The sequence below is a fragment of the Corythoichthys intestinalis genome, chromosome 22, assembly GCF_030265065.1.
Source record: "Corythoichthys intestinalis isolate RoL2023-P3 chromosome 22, ASM3026506v1, whole genome shotgun sequence".
NCBI lineage: Eukaryota > Metazoa > Chordata > Actinopteri > Syngnathiformes > Syngnathidae > Corythoichthys > Corythoichthys intestinalis.
In genome coordinates, this window is record NC_080416.1 from 24,551,515 (window position 1) to 24,575,636 (window position 24,122).

The window sequence follows — 24,122 nt, forward strand, 5'->3', positions numbered from 1 at the left end:
GACGATCTTTGATACTCGGACAAAACTGGGGAAAGGGACCCACTTTTTTTGTCGCTCGTACTCTCGCTTTGGAATCATTTAAAATAATAGTAATAATTAAGAATACATATCGAATTTGAGGAATGGTCGCTTACGAGTTATTTTATTTTGTTATTCTGGCTTATTTGTCATCGGAGGTTCTGAAGGGAAATGTGAATGAGGGGAGCTTGTTTTGGATTCGCCATTTTTTTGGACCCAAGGAAATACCTTCAAACATGCATAGACTTTGTTGTTTTTGTTGTTTTAACTTATATGTTTACAATTTGTATTGTAGTACACCAACATTTAGACTTTGTGTAAACATACACATTGGTAGTGGCTGACTATTCATCAAGAGTATTGTTAGTTGTGATGTGGTTTGGGTGGGGAGGACAAAAATGATTGTTTTGAAAATAATGTTCAATTTGCATATTGAATTTTGAGTTCATTCATAATCGGGTGCATACCTCATTCATATGCATTGATCAGCACTCTACACATACACAAACGTTGTTTATTTATTCATTATTGATTAACATAGCTTGACTGGATTACGGTATTGGAAAATATTTATTAAATAATATCATAAATTAATATACAGTATATTTTTATATTCAAATTTTGGTTCCACAAATAAGATTAATGCATAACTGCTGCTTCAGTACTAGGATGAGATGGTCTTATTATTAACGGTCACATTTTGCAGAAAATGACATTTTACAGTTTACATAAATGTTTTTAAAAGAAATTCAAAATGAAAAATGCTATTGTCTATTCTAATTCGAATACTATTTGTTTAATTAAACAATGTTACACTTGATTGTACATCTTTTTTTCAAAAGGGAAATTTAAGTCTTTTCTTGTATTGTGAATACATACAGTATAAATGTTTTTTTTTTTCCACCTGGTTAAAATTGGATGTTTTTTTTTTTTTCTTCTGATATTCTATTCATAACCTTACAGCATGATTTGCTAATGCTAGTTAGTTGAGGTTATATCTTCTTGGATGAATGGCATGGATTCTTGCATTTAATTTTTTTTTTGCATGCATCTTCCATTCTGCCTGTGTGGCTTGATAGAACACTTTATAATATACATCAATATCAAACACACGAGAACTCTATGTAAATGTTAAAGTAATAATTTAAAAACAACAATTACAATGCCAAAAAAGACATTCATCCACCATGCTGTCAAACTGCCAAATGCCAATTTAGCGGCCAATTCGTTGCCATGGAGATGCATTCAAAACAAATTCATGCAAAGATGAATTAAATGACTTATTCTCACAAACAAGTACCGCTCAGTGACAAAATCCTTCTCATTTCTTTTCAACAGCTTTCTTTCAAGTGTTATTAAAAGGTGTGTGGAGCCAAGGCGCGACCGCGAATACATATTGCATATTGTGTAACATTCAGCTAGCACCGAGTTGACACACAGCCAAACTAAAGCTGTTGTGACAACAAGCCGTGTTTAACTACTCTGCGTGAGCTCAACTCCCAAAGTGGGCCAACACCGCGCCTTGAATGCAGACCCCAACAAATGGGTTCATAACAGTAATTAATTCACAGGTAGTCTTTGATTGCGATAGACGTCCTATCCATTTTTACTGGGAGCGTTAGCGGCGATATTAGCCAGCAGTGGCGCCTCCAGAAATTTTTCATAGGGGTGGCCAGATGGGGCCACTTAAAATCTTGGGGTGGCCATAACTAAAAGTCATAATTTCAGGTTTTCATTATATTATTGCAGTAAAATGGTCAGGGGAAAACTATCAGAAAGACTTAAGGACACGGCTACTGATATACTTTAGTGTATTGTGTAATATTTGATGTCACTAATGATTTAATGTGCATAGTCCATAACTGTCCATTCAACATTTTGAGTTCCACAACAATTCTGTTTTGTTGTGTCATGTATATATCAGGCATAAGGTGTACATTTAACTAGGGCTGTCAAACGATTAAAAATTTTAATCGAGTTAATCACAGCTTAAAAATGAATTAATCGTAATTAATCGCAATTCAAACCATCTCTAAAATATGCCATATTTTTCTGTAAATTATTGTTGGAATGGAAAGATAAGACGGACATATACATTCAACATACTGTACATAAGTATTGTATTTGTTTATTATAACAATAAATCCACAAGATGGCATTAATATACTTTCTGTGAAAGGGATCCAGGGATAGAAAGACTTGTAATTCTTAAAGGATAAATGTGAGTTTGTATATTGTGACTAAATTTTGCTATCTAGTGTATTTGTTGAGCTTTCAGTAAATGATACTGTCGCGACTTAACTGTTCTGCTCAAATGCATGATGGGAAGTGGTGCAACCATGACTGTGTGTGGTGGCTGCAAATGCTATAAATCTTCTCTGCGTCAGGTACACCACAGGGTGTTCAGAAAAAGATCAACTCCTGTCATTCTTCCCCACGTCGCTTCCCACAATATTTATAGTTGCTGTGGGAGAGATGACAAAGCTTTTGCCAATTAAAAGCACGGCCCCAATGAATGCTTGTATCTTCTCCACTCACTTGACACTGCCTCTGATCTGTGTATATAAGTAAAACGGAGCCATTGTAGGCTGTTTGCGGCAATGCGTGAGTGAGTCGCACCGCGAATGTGTTAATTGCGATAAATATTTTCACGTGATTAATTTTAAAAATTAACTACCGCCCGTTAACGTGATAAATTTGACAGCCCTACATTTAACAAAACAGAATAAATGCATTCATTTGGATGCAATGCATAACTAATGCTACAACAATCTAACGATATACTGGCAAGCGGGGTGGCCAGTGCGGTGGCCAACCAATTTATAGAGGTGGCCGTGGCCACCTCTGGCCACCCCCTGGGGGCGCCAAGGTTAGCCAGCCAATTGCGCTGAAATAATCATTCACGATTAAAGGTCTTTCACAGTCAATAGCACTGAAAAAAATCATAATCTGCCCACCCAGCAAGCGTCTGGTGGTGGTGGTCCCCAACGAGAGCTCCTTCCCGGCAGTGCGGCGGGCTTACACCAGCGAGGATGAGGCATGGCGCTCATACCTGGAGAACCCGTTAACGGCTGCCACCAAAGCAATGATGAGCATCAATGGCGATGAGGACAGCGCCAACGCATTGGGCCTCCTCTACGACTACTACAAGGTACCTTGAGTTTCACGTACCCGTAAACAGTCATCTAAAACCAAAGGTGGACAAAGTTATTTTGTTTTTGTTTTTTTACTCCAAGGTTCCTAAAGAAAAGAGACTTCTGACCACTCCCAAAGTAGTGGAAGTCACAGAAGAGCAAGAAAAAAGGTTGGTAAACACACTAAATGGCTTAACAAGCAGTTTTTGTCGCTGCTATCACGATGTATTTGCCCAGGTTGCCTAGCAACACCAATGGCGTCGAAACCGAGGCCTTGGACAACCGGGTCCAGGTCCTCAAGTCGGTACCCGTCAACCTGTCGCTAAACACGGAGCATCCCGAACCAGGCAGCGCGGGATCCGTTGCCCTGGTGAAGGCTGAAGCTTACACGCCCGTCTACATGACGACGGGTGCCGGGCTCCACTATCGCGTGGATGGTGAAGAACAGTCCCGGGTGGTCTATGAGCAGAGCCCCTACGAAGTGACCACTGTTAGTCACAGCTCTTACGTGAAGGAGGACCAGCAGAGCCCGCCAGACAGTCCCTTTGACGAGGACAGAGACACGGTTAGCTTTGTAGCTTAGGTCCATGACATTTTTTGTGTGTTTGATGTTGTGATCGGTGTTGTCACAGATTACTTGAAAAAGTAATTTAATTACTGATTATGCCTCAAAAACATAATATAGTTACTTTCCTGCTTACTTATCAAAGTAACTAAGTTACTTTAAAAACAATTTATCAGTTACTTTTTACCAAATTTTCTCCCTTAGCTGCCAAAACATAAGAATGACAACAGAAAAACGTCATCACATGTAATTGACTTTCCGATAATTGAATTTAAAGAGGAAGATCAGAATGTTTCATATCAATCGTCGAATTAGCGGTGGTTTGATTAGTCGATAGAGTTGATTTCAGCCACCATTTACTCACTCTAGCTAATCCATTCAGGAGCCATGAAACTGACAAACTGCATGGAATTTGTTGAAATCAACTCAGCCGACCAATTAAAACCCTGCCAATTCAAAGATTAATGTCAAAAAATCTGACCTTCAGGTTATGGTTTAGTGGTTAGGGTTAACAGCATCTCAGTGCCATTGTAAAACAATGCAAATTGAATGCACAATAATCAACAACACACAAATTAATTGTGCAATAAACACAAATGTGGGGGCAGGTACAAATGCGCGCGCACAACCCAGAAGTACGCCGTACACACACGCGGTCAATTTGGCCACAAAACGTGGCGGCAACTAAGCACTTTACACTCAATCGGACTTACAACACATCCCAAAAATGCTAAACGAACACGTCACCTCACGGCATAAATGTGCAACACGAATATGATGTAAATAATGCTTGCCGACTTGGAGCGATGACTACCCGCCGTTGCAATGGCAATGCTACAAAACGGCCGTGCATGTAGCGGCTTTAACCAATCGCTTGAACCCTCCAGAATGAAGAAAAAAATACATTCATTCATAAAAACAGACATACCAAATAACATACAGTGGTATGAAAAAGTATCTGAAACTTTTGGAATTTCTCAAATTTCTGCATAAAATCACCATCAAATATGATCTGATCTTTGTCAAAATCACACAGATGAAAATACAGTGCTTTAACTAAAACTTACCAAACATTAATAGGTTTTCATATTTTAATGAGGATGGCATGCAAACAATGACAGAAGGGGTAAAAATTAGTAAGTGAACCCTCTTCCCTAAAGAACAATTGAAACCAATTTTTACCAAACATTTTAAGTCAGATGTGTGCCCAATCACTGATGAGTGGTTTAAAGCTGCCCTGCCCACTATAAAACACACACCTGGTAAGAATTGTCTTGATGAGAAGCATTGTCTGATGTGCATCATGGCTAGGTCTAAAGAGCTGTCTGAAGACCTGCGATCAAGGATTGTTGATTTGTATAAAGCTGGGAAAGGATACAAAACCATCACTAAAATCTGGATGTTCATCAATCGACTGTCAGAGAAGTTGTCTACAAATGGTGAGTTTGGCACTGTTGCTTCTCTCCCAAGGAGTGGCCGTCCACCAAAGATAACGCCAAGAGTTCAGCGCAGAATACTGTCTTTAGCAGTGTCTGCTAAAGACTTACAGAACTCACTGGCACAGTCCAATATCTCTGTGCACACATCAACTATATGTAAAACAATGGCCAACAGTGATGTTCATGGGAGGACTCCACGGAGGAAGCCACTGCTGTCTAAAAAAAAAACATTGTTGTTACTCGTTTAATATTCGCAAAAAGGCACTTGGACACTCCACAGAGGTTTTGGCAAAATATTTTATGGACTGATGAAACCAAAATTGAATTGTGTGGGAGTGACACACAACGTCACGTGCGGAGGAGAAATGGAACAGCTCACCAACATCAAGACCTCATCTCCACCGTAAAGCATGGCAGAGGGAGCATCATGATTTGGGGCTGTTTTTCTGCCTTAGGGCCTGGACAACTTGCAATCATTAATGGAAGAATGAATTGAAAAGTTCATCAGGATGTTTTGCAGGAAAACCTGAGGGCGTCTGTCAGACAGTTGAAGCTAAAAAGAGGATGGATGCTGCAACAAGACAATGATCCAAAACACAGAAGTAAATCAACTTCAGAATGGTTTCGGAAGAACAAATACACGTTCTGGAGTGGTGAAGTCCAGACTTGAACCCCAATGAGATGATTTGGCATGACCTAAAGACAGCGATTCATACCAGACATCCCAGGAAGCTGACTGAACTACAGCAATTTTGTAGAGAAGAATGGGCCAAGATTAGTCCTGATTAATGTGACGGACTGATCTGCAGCTACAGGAAGCGTCTGGTTGAAGTTATTGCTGCCAAAGGGGGGGCAACAAAACAACAAAATATTAAATGTGATGGTTCACTGACTTATTTTCCCCCTACTATCATTGTTTGCATACTATCCTCATTGAAATATGAAAACCTATAAATGCTTGGGTAGTTTTAGTTAAAGCAGACAGTTTTTTTTTTAAATCTGTGTGATTTTGACAAAGATCAGATCACATTCGATGGTGATTTTATGCAGAAATTTGAGAAATTCCAAAAGTTTCAGATACTTTTTCATACCACTGTATGTTATTTGGTATGTCTGTTTTTATGTCTCCTGTCATGAGAAGCATGTCCACCCGATATTTTTTGTTCAAAAGATTCAAAGGAATAATAGCTTTGAATTTTGTGTGGTTGCTTGTGTGTCCTAACATGATAAAACATGCTCGCACAATTTGGTGCCGATTGACAAAACTGTTGTTGGGAGTTTAAAGTAAAATGAAATTTTCTCTCTGATTTTGATCAGAATAGGCATTTCAAACTCAAAAGACAGACTTTCTGTTCACTTCTACACATTGATTCTTGAGACTTTTTCCATGCGTCCTGTCATGATAAACGTCCACACAATTGTGTGTAGGGTTAGGTGAGTGAATAGCTAAATTTGAATAAATTTAGCTTTTTTTTTTTTTTTTTTTTACTCAACAGAAGTACCACACGCCGTCCTCCCTGGCGTCAGACGACTTTTTGTTCCACCAGGACGGAACGTAAGTGACTACTCAGAATTTAAAAGATGGCCCCGCCCTTTTGTTGTGATGTCTGACAAGTCCCGTAATGTCGCAGCGACAGCTTCCAGTACACACTTGACGCCACACGCTCGTTACGCCAGAAGCAGGGTGAGGGCCCAATGACTTACCTGAACAAGGGCCAATTCTACGCTGTCACCCTTAACGAACTCAGCGCCAACAAGCGCCTACGACACCCAATCAGCAAAGTGCGGGTGAGTGCCACCTGTTCACAAACACGTCATTTTATCACCGGTTCTTTTACAAAGTCGACTTTTTATTGACTTGTCTTAGAGTGTGATCATGGTGGTGTTCAGTGAGGACAAAAACCGGGACGAGCAGCTGAAATACTGGAAGTACTGGCACTCCAGGCAACACACGGCCAAGCAGAGAGTGCTGGATATCGGTGAGATGTGTTTGAAGGAGAGGCGCATTCGTCTTTAATACCATTGCTGGAATGCACTCAGCCCGTAAAAAAAAGGCCACACTGAGAGCAAACAAGCCCCCACCCTGCTCAATACCTGCCCGCCCGCCTTCAGGCAAATCAGCGACCGTGACACACACACTCACACACTTCTGAATAATAGTGACTTGTTGCTGGAACAACTCCACTATGACTTGTTTGTGTGTATGACAAGCTAGGGCCTGCTAACCCCGCGAAAAGTTTGAGGTATGCGTTATACACAGACACACAGACAGCATGTCAGGGCAAGGAGCGGAATGTCAAAAGACGCACGGTCCGTTAAAAATAATTGTTTTCCCAATTGGCATCATGCAGATGTTCATCTTTGTTCATAAATCGGCACAAGCGCACACATGGTGACACAATAAAGTGGAAGAAAGTACAATTTTCTGCAGATGAAAATAGGTATTAATACAAAAATGAAGCGCAAATATTCAAAAATAAAATATTTCATAATACATCAAAGATCTGTATTTGTTACTCTATTATAAATGTTAAACCAATTGAAAAAGAGGTATAGAAAATACGCATATCTTAGGGGAAAAAAGTGGTTGAAAAATGCAGAGGAAAATTGCAAATTTACATGAAACGTATTTTAACATTGGAAACTACAATTTCTTAAAGGGATCCACAGATAGAAAGACTTGGATAGATAGAAAAGATAAACGTTATTATGAGTTAAAATAATTTGATACTGAAACCCATCTTGATGTTTTCGTTTTTATACAATTTGTAAAATTAGTTTAACTAGTAGGTCGCCATTGTTGTTGACGTCGCATGTCGGTGACGTCACATGGTTATGCTGCCGAGTTTCCAGAGTATGACTCTAGCGACATAAACATGTCATCTGTTCAACCCTTTCAGTTTGAACCCGAGAGGAACATTAATGAGCACGACAGCACTGTCGATATTTCACAGAACGAGCAGCAAAAGCAAACTGAACAGGAAAGACGGGAGGAGACGAGACGAGAATGGGGGGGGGGGGGGATGGTGTTCTGCCAAAATGTGCCACACTGGCAAAAAATCTACTAGGGGCAAATTTGACACCCAAAGTACTACCGTGCGCGTTCATCTTGTTTTGATTTGATGCATACAGACAGAACATACTAAAGATGCCTCAGGAAAATCATTAACCGTAATATCAAAATAGGTTGATTTGAATATCCTATGTGTCTAATGTGGTCAACAGATCAACAATCTGCTTCAAAGCTACCACAAGAATACATAGTACCGTACTTAAAAGTATGAGAGGGAAACACATGCAAAAAGTATTTTGAGGCAATGAAAAGGTAATTAAAGACTCACAAATAGTAAGTACTCACCGCTTTTACCGATGTGATGGACGTCTCGCCACGTAGAAGGAATTGCAGTAACCCGGTAGTATTCGTCTATTGACATCGACAATCTACGTCATCACCCTGAGTGTCCAATGCTGGTATAAAAACATGGCGCCCTCTGTAGGTCAAAAGATGAACTAACTATTATAGATTTTTAATCAATGGCAATATTTTATGTGTTTCTAATGACATATTTTAGTAAAAGAGAACAATTGTGGCCTATTACAATTCTTTAAGTCCAAGGTTCCCTTGAAGAAATTACAGTGGGGCTTTGCTGTTGTAGATACAGATGTATCAGGTCACTTTCTGTTGATTTGGGGAGATTTCGAGGATATCAGGTCACTTCCTGTTGATTTGGAGAGATTTGGGGGACATGTCCTGTTGATATCAGGTCACTTTCTGTTGATTTGGGAACATATCGGGGACACGTCCTGTTGCATGGCTGTCAATGGCATCAACTTACTTGGGCGCCAGTTGAATGTCATGGGCTAAAATGGCAAGTTTTTGGTAAAACAATCACAACTATTCATTTTCTGCCATTAAAAATGAATGGGAAATTTGGACTTAATGGGCCGTCAATGGCATTGACGTGTATGGCAGTCAATGGCATCGACTTACTTGGGCGCCAGTTTAATGTCAATGGGCCGTCATGGTAAATGGTCACAAATCACAATGACCTATGTTTTCCTGCCATTGAAAATGAATGGGAAATTTGGACGTACATTGCTTGCCTGGCACGGCCAGACTGTTCTCCCTGTATTTTTCAAACACTGAGAGAAAAGTCTGGGAACCAGCCCATTAACGGCCTCTCGAGCAGGTACAAAATCAATCGACAAATCAGATTCGTTTATTTGCGTGACGTGTTCTTAACGAGCAACGTCACTCTTGCACGTCGGAAGTCGTCTCCACAACAACACAGATGGTGAACAGGAGAGCCGAGAATATGTTCCAATCCACGGTAAAATCAGTTTTAAATTAGCAAAAACACTTCGACACGAATCATTGACAATGCTAGCCATGTTGAATAAACTCCACTCTCCTCGTATGTTTACTTCCGCGCGCAAGTCCCTCGTCCTGCTCTCGTCGTTTTACTAACGTCACGTCTGCCCGTCGCTGATTGGTCCACTCCGCTGTCTGTTTGCTGTGGCTTGCTCCGCCCTGGAAATTGTATCCGCTGAATGGTGGCCAGACTCAATAGCTGGAACAGCGGCGAGTTTGGTGTACCAGGCAAGTACATGGCCGTCAATGGCATACCATTAGAAATGAATTGGACAGTTTTGGCAAATTTTGGGGGGAACCGTAAGTTTTTGGCAAATTCTGTATACAACTTTAATGCCTCCTTACCGTCCTTACTGTTTTTTATGTGTAAATTATGCGATTTGGTCAAAAATTGTAGGAGTAGATACATTAAAAAAAAAAAAAAAAAAATTTTAAGTTAAAAAAAAAAAAAAACATTTACAGGTGAAAGGAACATTTTTGGGGATCATCTGCTAGAAAAAAAAAACACATTTGCATGTCTACTTTAGGCAACTGCTAGATGAAAAATAATTGATTAAATGTTAATGTTTTATTTATTTCATGTTAATTAATGAATAATAATAATGATTTACTTATATAAAAAAACAGAACAAATATTTTGATTCCATTTTAATTTTAATTTTATTTAATTTTAATTCATATTTGAATGCAATTTAAAACATTAATCCTATTACTATATGTATATATATACACACAGTACTGTGCAAAAGTTTTAGGCAGGACACCTGCCTAAAACTTTTGCACAGTACTGTATTTTTTTTTATTTTTTTTATTATTAAATTTATTAGGATCATGGAAGCTTCCACTTGAGGAAAATATATACATACAGTATATCCTGGATATACATAATATAATAAAAATATACAGTACTGTGCAAAAGTTTTAGGCAGGTGTCCCGCCTAAAACATTTGCACAGTACTGTATATATATATATATATATATATATATATATATATATATAAATAACCGATCGACGTCCACTCTGAGTGGGATTCCCAGTCAAAATGGACAATATGACATCATTCACAGCCAATGAATTAAATGTCACTTGTCTTAAAATTGTCTTGGAACAGAGACTCTTATACTGTTTTAAAAAATCCATATCTCAGACCACGGAATGCCTGTCCTACTCGGGCTGGGATTTTTCTCTTCATAAAATACCCACATCACATCAGCACGGATTGACGTGAACCATCCAGTCGGTCTCTTAGCTAAATTACAGGCACCCTGCACCCTTCTCCTCTCACGCCGTGCAACCCGAAACCACCGGGAGAGCTGATTTGAATAGCAGTGGAGGAGGGTGTGTGCGTTTATGAAGAGTGATGTGCAGGTGCCTCCAGGCTACGTCAGAAAATACACTAGCTCATTTAAAAAAAAAAAAAAAAAGGGTGGGGGGGTGCTTGTTTCCTGTCTCCTTTGTGCACCTGTTGCGGAACAAGGAACGACCAACTCCATCACATCTAGTCACATGAAAAATAAGTGCCAGTCATTGGAGAACAGTTCTTTTACAGGCTTTGTGAAGTCTGGAGACACTCCTGTTTGCTTTCCAAGCACCAAAAAGTCTCCTGAGTGCCAAAAGTTCCCTATGGCGGCCTTTTTGAAGCCAGAGAGTTTGTTTGTACAGGCCAGATAAGACTTTATCTTCCCAAATTGAAGCGCGCGCCGTTAGATTGCTTATCACGAACAAACAATCGCTACCTGCTCGTGACTTTTAATGACCAGTCTTTATATATTTTTTTATAATACTGTGTTTCACCCCCCAGCCGACTATAAGGAGAGCTTTAACACCATTGGAAACATTGAGGAAATTGCCTATAATGCCATTTCCTTCACGTGGGATGTCAACGAAGAGGCTAAGGTAAGAAAAGCAACCAGAAATTTCACAGTTCGACACGGTAACATTTTACGTTCACACTGCAGGGCGTCATGCCCATTTTTTTGTCAATTCCTATATTTTTGTGTAGCCGTTAGAGTTGTACCAAAGCCGATATTACCCGATACGGCACTTAAACGCAGGAATGGGTATCGGCGAGTACTAAGAAATAATGCAACGCTGCTGGGCAATAAGTACTCATCAAGTTTTGGCGTCCAACCTTTCCCAAGATGGCTGCCAGTTACAAATGCCATTTTCAAAGAAGCAGTGCTCGTTGCCCCTCCCAAAATGGTCACCGGTTACAAACGCCTCCAAAATCTCGGAAAATTTTTAACCATGCTCGAGTTGATGGTGCTCATTTAGCAGTCGTAATTTTGACTATACATTAAATGGAGGATAAATATACATGGCAAACGTCCAGAGGCGTAGCAAGGGTCCCCGGGGGCTCCAGGCAACAAGCAACATGAGGCCCTTCGAGCGTGTGCAAGTAAGGGGGACAGTTGGACTTGGAGCAATAGCATATTTAATAAAAGTCTAAAAACGCCTCACTCTTAGAGAGCGCTTTTTAGGACATTCAAAGTGCCCCCCCCCATTGCATTATTCATTCACTCCACACTCACTTTTCACATTGCCTTAATAAACAAAATGTACTTCAGATTATTATTATTTTTGTGCTTAGTACACATACCTTTACACATACCGTATTCTACTGACTAGCTGGTATGTTATATAGCTTTTACTTAGTAAGGATAACATTCTGTCACAGAAGTGAATCACGTAACATCTTATCAGTTTGGCTGATCAGTGTGTATGTTGATTCTAAACACTGAATTTATGTTCTAGGTAAAATCTATGTATGAAGAAACGCTAGCATGCTGCAATGCTGTTAGCAAACGCTAACAAACTAGTTACAACAAGTCAAGGCAGTTAATTGTTTTAGGACATAAAATACTACTACTACTACTACTAGTCTGCAGTGCTTCTACTACATAAGGACATAAAACTACAGTAACATAGTACACTCACCGCTGTCTTGCTTCCTTTTTTCCTCTTCTGCTTTTTTTTTTCTTTCTTTTTTCGCTTCCAGAAGGATAACTTCTCTTCATTTTGCCAATTGAAAAAAGGCCAGCTCGCCGCCCACTCTCACTCTGTGTCACGTGACAAACATACAGTTGTGGTCAAAAGTTTACATACACTTGTGAAGAACATAATGTCATGGCTTTCTACAACTCTGATTTTTCTCTGATAGAGTGATTGGAACAGATACTTCTTTGTCACAAAAAACATTCGTAAAGTTTAGTTCTTTTATGACTTTATAATGGGTGAACAGAAAAAAGTGATCAAATCTGCTGGTTCAAAAATATACATACAGCAGCACTAATATTTGGTAACATGTCCCTTGGCCATTTTCACTTCAATTAGGCGCTTTTGGTAGCCATCCACAAGCTTCTGGCAAGCTTTTGGTTGAATCTTTGACCACTCCTCTTGACAGAATTGGTGCAGTTCAGTTAAATTTGATGGCTTTCTGACATGGAATTGTTTCTTCAGCATTGTCCACATGTTCTCAATGGGGTTTAAATCAGGACTTTGGGAAGGCCATTCGAAAACCTTAATTCTAGCCTGATTTAGCCATTCCATTACCACTTTTGATGTGTGTTTGGGGTCATTGTCCTGTTGGAACACCCAACTGCGCCCAAGACCCAATCTTCGGGCTGATGACGTTAGGTTATCTTGAAGAATTTGAAGGTAATCCTCCTTCTTCATTATCCCATTTACTCTCTGTAAAGCACCAGTTCCATTGGCAGCAAAACAGCCCCACAGCATAATACTACCACCACCGTGCTTGACAGTAGGAATGGTGTACTTGGTGTTAAAGGCCTCACCTTTTCTCCTCCAAACATATTGCTGGGCATTGTGGCCAAACAGCTCGATTTTTGTTTCGTCTGACCACAGAACTTTCCTCCAGAAGGTCTTATCTTTGTCAATGTGATCAGCAGCAAACTTCAGTCGAGCCTTAAGGTGCCGCTTTTGGAGCAAGGGCTTCCTTCTTACACGGCAGCGTCTCAGTCCATGTAGATGCAAAACACGCTTGACTGTGGACACTGACACCTGTGTTCCAGCAGTTTCTAATTCTTGGCATATTTGCTTTTTGGTGATTCTCGGTTGAATCTTCACCCTCCTGACCAATTTTCTCTCAGCAGCAGGTGATAGCTTGCATTTTCTTCCTGATCGTGGCAGTGACAAAAGAGTGCCATGCACTTTATACTTACAAACAATTGTTTGCACTGTTGCTCTTGGGACCTGCAGCTGCTTTGAAATGGCTCCAAGTGACTTTCCTGACTTGTTCAAGTCAATGATTCGCTTTTTCAGATCCATGTATGTATATTTTTGACCCAGCAGATTTGATAACTTTTTCTGTTAACCCATAATAAAGTCATAAAAGAACCAAACTTCATGAATGTTTTTTATGACAAAGAAGTATCTGTTCCAATCACTCTATCAGAGAAAAATCAGAGTTGTAGAAATAACTGGAAACTCAAGAGAGCCATAACATTGTTCTTCACAAGTGTATGTAAACTTTTGACCACAACTGTACATACTCGCGCAGTATAATGAACACAAAGGTGGGGGGTGCGAGTGCGCACTGCATGCATGTGCGGTCATCTTGGCCATAAAAGTGGCGAAAACTAAGCACTTTACACTGACTCATATGGTTGTACTTACATTCGTTCATGGACGCACACATTTTAACAGTTGGCCGTCCTCTGCTCAAAATGCGCACCTTACGCCAATTCTCACTCCCAGAATACGTAGCGCTTGTGACGTAGGACAATAACAGGACTGGTTGCTATGGGAATGTACGCATACCCAAGGAACCTTGCTAAAAGGAGTATTAAATTGCTAATACAATCATTTAGGATTATTTTAGATGCATATATGTTATATTTATTTAATAGAGTATTCGACGAGGAATACGATAAACCCATTAATAGACTTTTTGGGAAAAATCACCATTTCTTTAAGTAGTCACATGAATAATGAGGTGGCCTGTGAAAATCAACGTCATACAACTAGGCAAGGACTTTCCAGAGAGTTCTTGGTGAGTCACTCTTTAAACAATCATGTGGCATTAATAGTTGATTGGACTTTCTTAAACATGTATAATCTACGTGACATGGTTAGTGCTGATTGGGATTGATAAAAGAATCGTTAGATAATCTGCCAAATGAGTCCATGGTATTGAAACACTCCCTTACACTTGCCGCTGCGACACTGCAGTAAAGCTGCGTGTGGTAAATCTGTTGGCCCTCTGGGGTTCCCTGCTGGCTGGGGGCCCTAGGCAATTGCCTGGTTTGCCTAATGGGACACAACGCCTCTGCAAACGTCAATACCAGCCAGGATTTGAAGTTTTCTGATCCTTGAGTATGAGCAGCTAGATAGATCTTAGCTTTGTTAGCAGGAACGAAAATGGGAAACAGTAGGCTAGCTAGCGTGTGTCATCTGCTAGCATAATTTATTCGCTCATGAGCTAAGCTAATGTACTAAATTGCTACCAAATTGGACAAACATAAAAAAAAAAAAACATAAAAAACATTTTGGCCTTCTCAGGTTTTAGAGTTCATTCAATTATTGATTACTTGTAGTTCTAAGATGCTGAAATCTAATTGGACAAAAGAAATTAAACATACACATGTAAATGACTGGAAGCTGTGTGATTCAGAAACGATCAAACTCTACAAAATGCCCGCCATTGACAGTTCAACCCCTTCGCAAACCGGTTGGATATGTTTGTATATGCCGGAGGCGTATCGGGAAATAAAAAAGCAGTGGGACTGGTTTTTTTCATATTTGGCTGATTCGGTTGTTGGCAAACAAGCACAAAGTGGACAAATGATGCAAGGTTGTCATCATACTATAATTTTACGGAATCTGTCTGTCTGACATAATCAGAAAAATATGACATAAATCAGAGACAATTAATAGGGATGATTTTACATTTAACTCTTCCTGGCAATTATTGATTATGTGACTCTTTTGCTGCCACCCTACCAGTTCTAATGGATTGGACGTCTAGCACCGTCTATGGCAACCAATGAGTTAACAAGGAAAATGCAAAAATAGAGTGAGCCCGCACTACTTCGCGGCTCGACTTTCCTGTCCTCAGTGCATCGCGGAATTTTTAAAAACTTGTTATAAGTATCTTGTTATGGTAAAAACTGTTAAGAGTTCTAAAAACATATTTATGTACACTTTATTTACATCTATGCATGTATGTACACCCATAGACGTAAAATATGAGCAAGAAGAGAAAATTTTTAGGGGGGGTCTGGGGGGGGTCGTAATTCCATCTAACTAACGACGTTTTATTGAAGTTGCTAAGCCTGTCGCGATATGCAATGAGTCCATTTGTTCCCAATGTAAATAAAAATGAGGGCGATAATTATCACGGCTGCGTTTTATCACCGCGTGCATGCGTTCATGCATACATTTGTGCGTGCATGTAGTTGACATATACGTAAGACTCCAGTTCATTTCACTGATGTTTATTGGTAATCAACACGCCGTAGAATTACAGCTCAGTCATACAAAATAAGGAAACACATAGGCCTATATATTAAACACCGTAAACGTTAGCATTGCTACATTGAGTCTAATGGGGGAAAAAAGACACCCTACTTTAGCCTTCTATAAAACATTGGCAGTCTTCTCCAAAACGAAAACTTGCGGTTAAAAGGTGACACTTCAAACATTAAAAATCACTGGTTAACTGCATTTGCAAGCGAAAAAATGAAAAGAAAAGAAAAAAATCTATGAGCGACACCACAAGCAATGACGAAAAGTGCTTTTTTGCGGAGTGTAAAGCTGTTAGTGGTTTAGCATGTCACGTTCATATAAATAACGATTTCTGGAGTTAATCCAACATACTTCAGAATTAATACTATAATTTGTAAATACTATAATACTACAGAATTCAGATTCTACACTAAGAATTGCTTTAAAATGACGGCCTTTTTGATTAATATGATTGGCAATGAATATTATAATTATTATAATACTATTATATATAGTAGTATGCTATAATAATAAAGCTGGATATTCTTTTTTAAGAATTGTTTTGAATCATGTTGGAAAGGCCAAGTCAGTGTTGGAATCTGTTTACATTCCATTCTTTTGCACTCGTAAATGCTATCAACATTTGACTTCATTGTTTATGTGTGATTAATTATTGTTATTTACATGTTTATTTGTACTTTAATAAAGAATTAAGGGGTTCCAAAATGTTTTTGTGAATTAATAAGCGCCAACAAAAATTTCATTGCTAAATTAATAGAAATTTTTTTAAAAATTATTATTATTATTTTTTTATTATTTATTTTATTTTATTAGTCGACTAATCGTAAAAATAGTCGGCTGACTAATCGGGAGAAAATTAGTCGTTTGGGACAGCTCTACCAGAACATATTTCCTCCACACCCTTCTTACCTTTTTAACCAACCCCTGACTCATTTTTATGCCTGGAGCAAGAGTGAGAGAATGAATGTTCTGTACGTATTATTTTATGAATGTTATTTATATTATACATATTTTATTTATGTGTTTCAAACTATTCGTTAATGTTCTAATGATAGCATATGCATTTATAGAGTTTTATATACACTTATTGACATTATATACTATACACAAAAAAATAGATGTTAAAAATGGGGGTGGGTGACACGACAGGTAGTCCTCGGGTTACGAACGAGTTCCGTTCCTACGATGGCGACATAACCTAAATTTCTGCGTAAATTGGAATTACCCTTTAAGTACCCCTAAATGCCCCCTAAATCTCAAATATCTATCCAAAAACATGTATTATACGTCATACTAATGAAATAAAGTAGAAATATAAGATACAGCACTTACCATCAATGCTGAGAGGTGGCTGGACGAGACACTAGCCACTTTTAGACATTCGCTGAATTCCGGTCAAGTTTAAATGGGTAGCCCTTATGTCTGTAAGCAGTTTCCCGGGTCGACTGACACGGACATTAACCGGGTCGCGTCATAGTACAATGTCCGGGACTTAACCAGGATGCGGCATGTATGAAAGCAGCCGGTTAATTCCCGGGTCACAGCGCGAAGGCTGATGACGTATATATCATGGCGGGCCGATCGTCATTACCTCTTTCTTCACATTAAGAAGCAAAGCGGTAAACAAACACCGCAATTAACAACATGGCATACTAGAAATACCTCAATTAAACTGGAAAAATAACAAAATTCAATTGCTATTTGATCTTAGAGCCGAGGAAGAGACAGTCCATCGTCCATCTTTGGGAATGTGTGGTTTATTTTGTTGCCAATGCCGACCAAAAATGATGTAATGTCCGGATTATAAAATCCTGTCCCAAGCCCTCCTTACAAAGTGACCGCCGAGTTGCCAACAGGGCTCAAGTCTAAAATTGTCCAACCCGGGTAATTCCCGGTACATCTCCCCATGTCTGAAAGCCATGACAAGGGTAAATCCTTCGTCACATTTCACAGGAATTTAGTGGGATATGAGTCTGAAAGGGGCTACTGTTACGCGACTTGGGGAAAAAAAAAAACACTGAAGTCAAAATGGCAGACGAGAGACTCTGGCGTCGTAAAGTTGAAATAACCTAAGTCAGGTACGTCGTGGCTACCTGTACTTTGCGGTTTTTCATTTTACGCTGTCAGTTCTGGTCCCCAATAACAGCGATAAGTGAACTATCACTGTATCCTCCATTACAATCAAGACTAGTGCAAAATCAATTTCACTTCATGACAACAAATTTCTGTGGTCATGCAAAAACAAATAACTGAGTCAAGTATTGTTACTTTTCCTATCAAATAATTCAGTGTTGAATTAGTGTCGCACCGATACTATTTTTTGGCCCGATACCGATACCTGGCTGTGTAGTGTCAGCCGATGCCATACCGATACCACTCCGTTGGTATGTATATACTGTGCTTACATATATGTGTTTTTTTGTATTGCTTTTTTCAAAGAGCTAAATACTTGGATGTGAAATCATTGCTGTCATGGCTTTGTCAGGCTGCTGCTTACCTTTGCGAAACAGGAAAAAGACTAATACAAAGTGAATCCAGCAGAACTTTTTATTGCATACCTGGTATGGGTGACAGTAATTGAATAAACCTTTGGATCTTGAAGGCCAAAAAAGTGCTAAATTCGTGAAATTAAAACATGTATTATACAAGCCCAACAGAAAATAAAAATACATTCATAATATAAACCCTGAATGAACTGAATAAAAACTATCCAAAAGCATGTATTATACGTCATATTAATGAAATGAAGTAGAAAATTAACATACAGCACTTACCATCGATGCTGAGGGGGGGCTGGACGAAACAACCTCTCAAAGGCCAAGCAGTGCGACTTTCATGAAATAAGTAATAATAATAATAATTGACCACAGCATCCTGTCTCTCTATTAGCCTCCCTCTTTGTGCACCAACAGCAATATAGCTCAACTCCATCTATATGCACAAATGCAAACAGCTCACACACACAAACAGCTTAGCCACTTAGCTTAGCTTACTTTGCTTACTTCTACAGCACTTTTGAAACAGGTCTGAAATTACTGCGGCATTTCTTTCAGTAAAAGACAAAAAAATTAAAGTATCTTTGACTTCGGGATGCTCCAGTTGAGCAGCAATAGCTTGGGCGGTGTGTGTGATCCCTTGAATTCATTTGCATGAAGTACTACGCTTTCCAGTCGGCTGTCAAGCTAAGCAGGGAAAGTTGGGAGTTGGGTTGAAAAGCTTATTTCCTCTGCCTTTTCCAGCTTTTCTAAGACATGTTTCATTACTTTATTTTTTAGTACAGGATAGTCGTCTCCTTAATGTATTTGCGACTTGGGACCTTATACTTAGGTACTGAGAGAGCCATAAAAAGCAGGATTCCCATGCTTTCAACGAAGACAAGGTGCAGGTTACAGACAACAGTCATTTCGGTGATTTTTTTTTTCGGACATCTGTCTGGCTCCTTCACTCTTCTCGTCCCACTGCCTAGGGTTTGTTGCTGCGGTCCATCCCCAGTCATTGTACTCAATGCTGAAATATTCCGAAACTGCCGATATTTTCTTCTCCTACTCCTAGTTTGTTTTTCCTCCATATGAAAAAGCTGCCCCGGCACTGGTTAAGAACAACTATTGGCCCGCTCTCACTGGTCTTACTGGAGCAGGTCAATAGCGATAGCTGCTTGGCATGCAAAGTAATCAAGTGTGATCACACAACACAGAGTGTAGTGAGTGTCAGGAAAAAAAAGACTGTGTTCAGTGTTACCAGACTGATAAATGGTATATCTGCGCCCTGTTTGTCAGTATTCGCCGATACCGATATCACCATTTCGGGCCAGATCGGCCACCCCCCTGCCGATACTGGTATCGGTGAATCAGTAGTATTGATACTTTTGCAAACCCTACTAGTAAACAAAATAGTAAAATGATGGCAGAACCTAAAAGGTCTTGTTTTCACCTAACACTAATAGAGAAAAAACTTTTAAAAGAGGAGCAAACAATAAGAGGAAGAGCCAATTGTTACTTCCTATTAATTACAATGCATACATAATACATACACTAGTATATTATATACGTGTGACACTCTGAATGTACTGTGCATCAGATCTTCATCACAGTCAACTGCCTGAGTACGGACTTCTCGTCGCAAAAGGGTGTCAAGGGTCTGCCTCTGATGATCCAAATGGACACGTACAGCTACAACAATCGCAGCAACAAGCCTCTCCACAGGGCCTACTCCCAGATCAAGGTCTTCTGCGACAAGGTCAGTGTCCTATCCAAAAAAAGATTGTGGCACAAGTACTCCCCCTGGTGGTGATTTTTATTTTTTTTCCCCCTCTGATAGGGAGCTGAGCGAAAAATAAGAGACGAAGAGAGAAAGTTGTTCCGCAAGAAGTCCAAAGGTACAACGCGGACGCTAAATTCTAAATGAATGTCAAATCTGAACCTTTGCGTCTTCAGGTAAAGATGGCGGCGTGGGCGTGATAACGGCTGCCAAGAAGTCGGATACGACGTATTTCAAGACGATGAGTGACCTGGAAGCGCAGCCTGTCCTTTTCATCCCTGACGTCCATTTTGGAAACCTGCAGAGGGCCGGACAGGTACAGTACAGCACTAAATATTATGTTGTATCATAATGATGCATCATTCTAAATCAGTGCATTGATCAAAACTACCATTTAACTTTTTTCAGTGCCATTGAGAGTGATAAATGTCTAATGTAGGTTTTTCATCCTTCTGCTTTGAATTTAAATGAGTTTATCATTAGTAGCCATCAAATCCATTTAAACTGAGGGTTTGGCAGCGAATGAACATTCGTTCATCCTCACACTTCAAATGGATTAGACGTCCATTGCTGTCTATGGCTGAAAGTGAGTTAAAACTAGGTGCAATGATCCATTTATCTGGATCGATATGCTCAACGGTTAATTAATGATTCAATCCACTTTTTAATTGCTTTAGGAGAAATATAACTGATCGTGTCAAATGTGTAAATAATGACTTTTTAAATAAGTTGCCGATACTTGAATCGAAATCGAACCGTGGCAAATTTTGTAATATTGGCAAATATCGTATCATGATTCAATACAAAGATGAGCTTGGTTTGGCTTGGTTTGAAAGCAATTTGATACGATGTTGTGATTTATTTTTTATTTTTTATGTGGCAATGGAGGTGTAACTAAATATCGATTGGTTAATAATAGATGATTGAATCAAAATTGATCAAAACGCAAAATATTGACCAAATATTGCCATTGAAATAAAAACAAAAAAACCATGGTTTTCATTCAAACATCTGAAATTTAAAGCAACAAAATGGCTTTAAAGTGCCTGGGACAGCATAAAATAAATCTTAAATAGCATTATTATGTGAATTACAATCATATTTTGAGAAGATTCGACGATTTACAACAATTTGGTAAAGCGCAGATGACGAGAAATTAATCTTTTAATCTGCCATTTAGCCCCTGCCCGTCATTATAGCGCTCTAGCGTCCCCAGCTGGAGGATGACGTCGGCAGGGTCACGATTTCACCTGATTTAGAATTCAGCCCATTGAGGGGGTATTATTCAGAACGAGGAAAATGTGACAAAGAAAGCAGCAAAATGTCGCTGTTTTAATTTCTCTACGCCAATATTCCTACAGGATATTATTTTTCCCCAATTGCGAAATAAATGGTGTGGTGTGGTGAGGCGTGGTGAGGTGAGGTGAGGTCATGTGATGTCATGTGATGTGATGAAAAATAGCAGTCTTCTTGCACCTCCCGAACGATATTTTATGCCACCGGAGTTAGTCCGGCTTTTGTCATTTCCCTGCCCCGGCATCGGAGAGCGTAAACAAACCAGGAGGCGTAAAAGCTAGCTGACATGCTAACCTGAACAGAGCGGCATTTCAAAGTCATATTCTCGCTTTGTGAAAAATGACACAAAACTACCCCTAATAATGTCACACACACCCCAACCCTCCCGGGCGGCGAGCAAGCTACAGCTCGTCGTTCCCCTTGTGCGGGCAGGAGAGCTCATTTGCCGAGGAACCAGAATGACTGCCGAAAAAACGGCCAACGTCGGAGGAGCGCGTAGCTACCCGAGCCCAACCCGAGGGTAGTGGTGTATTGCTGGGCACACGAATAGGGTAGAGGGAGCTAGAAGTCGGGACAATATGGAGAACCGCACAAGCGTAAGCCGAGTATAGCGCTCTCCCAGTGGGACTGAGGGCGTGTGTGCGACAACCGGCCGGTCGTCTGCCGATTGGCATTCTAGGTGGACAAGGAGCATTGTCAGCCACAAAATGCAAGCCACCTCTGTATTAAAATGTGAACCATGATCCCAGTATTTGACATCATACAAAACACAATGTTTACTCACTTCTTCGTAAGTCCAATGATCCCGCGATTGTCGGACTTGTTTTGGCCAAAATTTGGGGCGAAGAGGAACTTTTTGCAACCCAAAAAGGCTCACACGCCTCTCCCTGGTGCAGCAACAAAACCCTGCAGCACATTTGGCTGGCGTGAATCGAAAAATAAACGAATTAATCCACAAAATCAGCTGAATCCGCTGTCCATCTGCATGCTATAAAGCAACGATGTATTGTGAGATGCTGAACCAGGTGACGTCACATTCGCATTCGTCCTCAACCCGAAACTGGAGTCGGAAGTTACTCATTTTAATGGCGTGGGTTTTAAAAAATTGAATAAATAAAACGATCGCTTGCACACACATCCAAGCGTTCCAGGAGCATAAAATACAGCGTGAAATATGAAATAAACATGCTTTTTGCTGTCAGAGGCACTTGAAATAAATTGTAACTGATAAGTGTGTACATATCGTAATAATCGATCGAATGCCCTGAATCAAAAAAATTGTGGCCGACTGTAATATCAGCAAATATCGTATCGTCATTAAATTGGTTATTTTCACTCCTACTATTTACATATAATTGACAAGTTACGCACCTTTATTTTTTTTAACACCAAAACATCTATTTCAGGTGTTCACATTCAACACGGAGGAGATGGAGCGAGAAGGGTGAGTGCACCCCGAACAGCAAGTGTCATTTACATCAGTTCAAAGAGCTATGCAAATGAGCCGCATCACACGATAAACGAATATGCAAACAAACCGACGAAATAATTCTTCCTGCAAACGTGGACCACAGGAGCGTGCTGGTCAAGAGGATGTTCCGGCCGTCGGACGAAGACTTGTGTCCGTCTCCTCACAAGCAGATCAAGGAGGAGACGCACAAGAGAGGTAGGCCAGCGTTAAATACTAACTAGTATATTTAAGTCACTCCCACCATAAGCAGATGCTTCTTGCAGTGTCAAAATGAAATATGATTTCGGAATAAACTCTCATCTCAGAAACTTTCACTTCAAGGTTTGCATCCAACAGTTGTGTATATTGTTGTTTTATTAAGCAAACAACAACAAAATACCCCAAAGTTGCTCATTTTTTAGCGTTTTCGCCATGGCAACAAATATTAGCTATTACATGCAATACCACACGTTAATTTGCAAAGATCAAAATGAGGCCCTGAGTCAGTTTCTTTAAATATTGCATACTGTACTTGCGAAGACATTTTCCGAAGGCTTCTTTACACATTGTCCCATATTTCATGATTTTGAATTTCCTCAAATTTGAAGGAAAATCTGAGTTACAAATATTTTTCCAGCTTTGGATAGTTGGTTAAATGTACAGTTAGGGACGGACAAAAGTCAGTTTTTCTTCTTCAGTTTTCGACCCATGTTTGGGTGGAATCGCTCACAAATTGAAAGGCAAGGCAGATTTATTTATATAGCACAATTCAACACAAGGCAATTCAAAGTGCTTTACATCACATGAAGATCATAAAAATCACATTAAATCAATTGAACGTAAAAACAAAGACAATCGAAACAGGAAATAAAATTATTAGGGCTGTCAAGTTAATCGCGTTAACAGCCGGTAATTAATTTTTTTAATCAATCACGTTAAAATATTTAGCACATTAGACCCACTCATGCATTGACGCAAACAGACTACAATGGCGCCGTTTTATGTATATTGAGAGCTAAGAGGCAGAGTCAATCTAATGGAGTGGACACAGCACTCATCGGGGCCACGCTATTTATTTGCATAAGCTTTGGCATCTCTTCCACA

The 24,122-nt window shown here is 39.7% G+C and overlaps 1 protein-coding gene across 4 annotated transcripts in view; it reads left to right on the plus strand.

Annotated features, from left to right (window-relative positions):
• The window catches only part of grhl2b (grainyhead-like transcription factor 2b), a 38,051-nt gene that overhangs the window by 5,868 nt on the left and 8,061 nt on the right, over window positions 1–24,122 (plus strand). For 3 of the 4 annotated variants that reach the window (XM_057828358.1, XM_057828359.1, XM_057828360.1), the window contains 12 exons: window positions 2,980–3,169; window positions 3,255–3,322; window positions 3,390–3,717; window positions 6,653–6,711; window positions 6,788–6,944; window positions 7,024–7,135; window positions 11,331–11,425; window positions 20,093–20,251; window positions 20,333–20,390; window positions 20,449–20,588; window positions 22,975–23,012; window positions 23,143–23,234. In XM_057828358.1, coding sequence (XP_057684341.1) covers window positions 2,980–3,169; window positions 3,255–3,322; window positions 3,390–3,717; window positions 6,653–6,711; window positions 6,788–6,944; window positions 7,024–7,135; window positions 11,331–11,425; window positions 20,093–20,251; window positions 20,333–20,390; window positions 20,449–20,588; window positions 22,975–23,012; window positions 23,143–23,234 — 1,496 coding nt within the window. Of the gene's footprint in view, window positions 1–3; window positions 1,381–2,979; window positions 3,170–3,254; window positions 3,323–3,389; window positions 3,718–6,652; window positions 6,712–6,787; window positions 6,945–7,023; window positions 7,136–11,330; window positions 11,426–20,092; window positions 20,252–20,332; window positions 20,391–20,448; window positions 20,589–22,974; window positions 23,013–23,142; window positions 23,235–24,122 lie in introns of those variants that run through there. The other variant, XM_057828361.1, reaches the window with a different exon arrangement.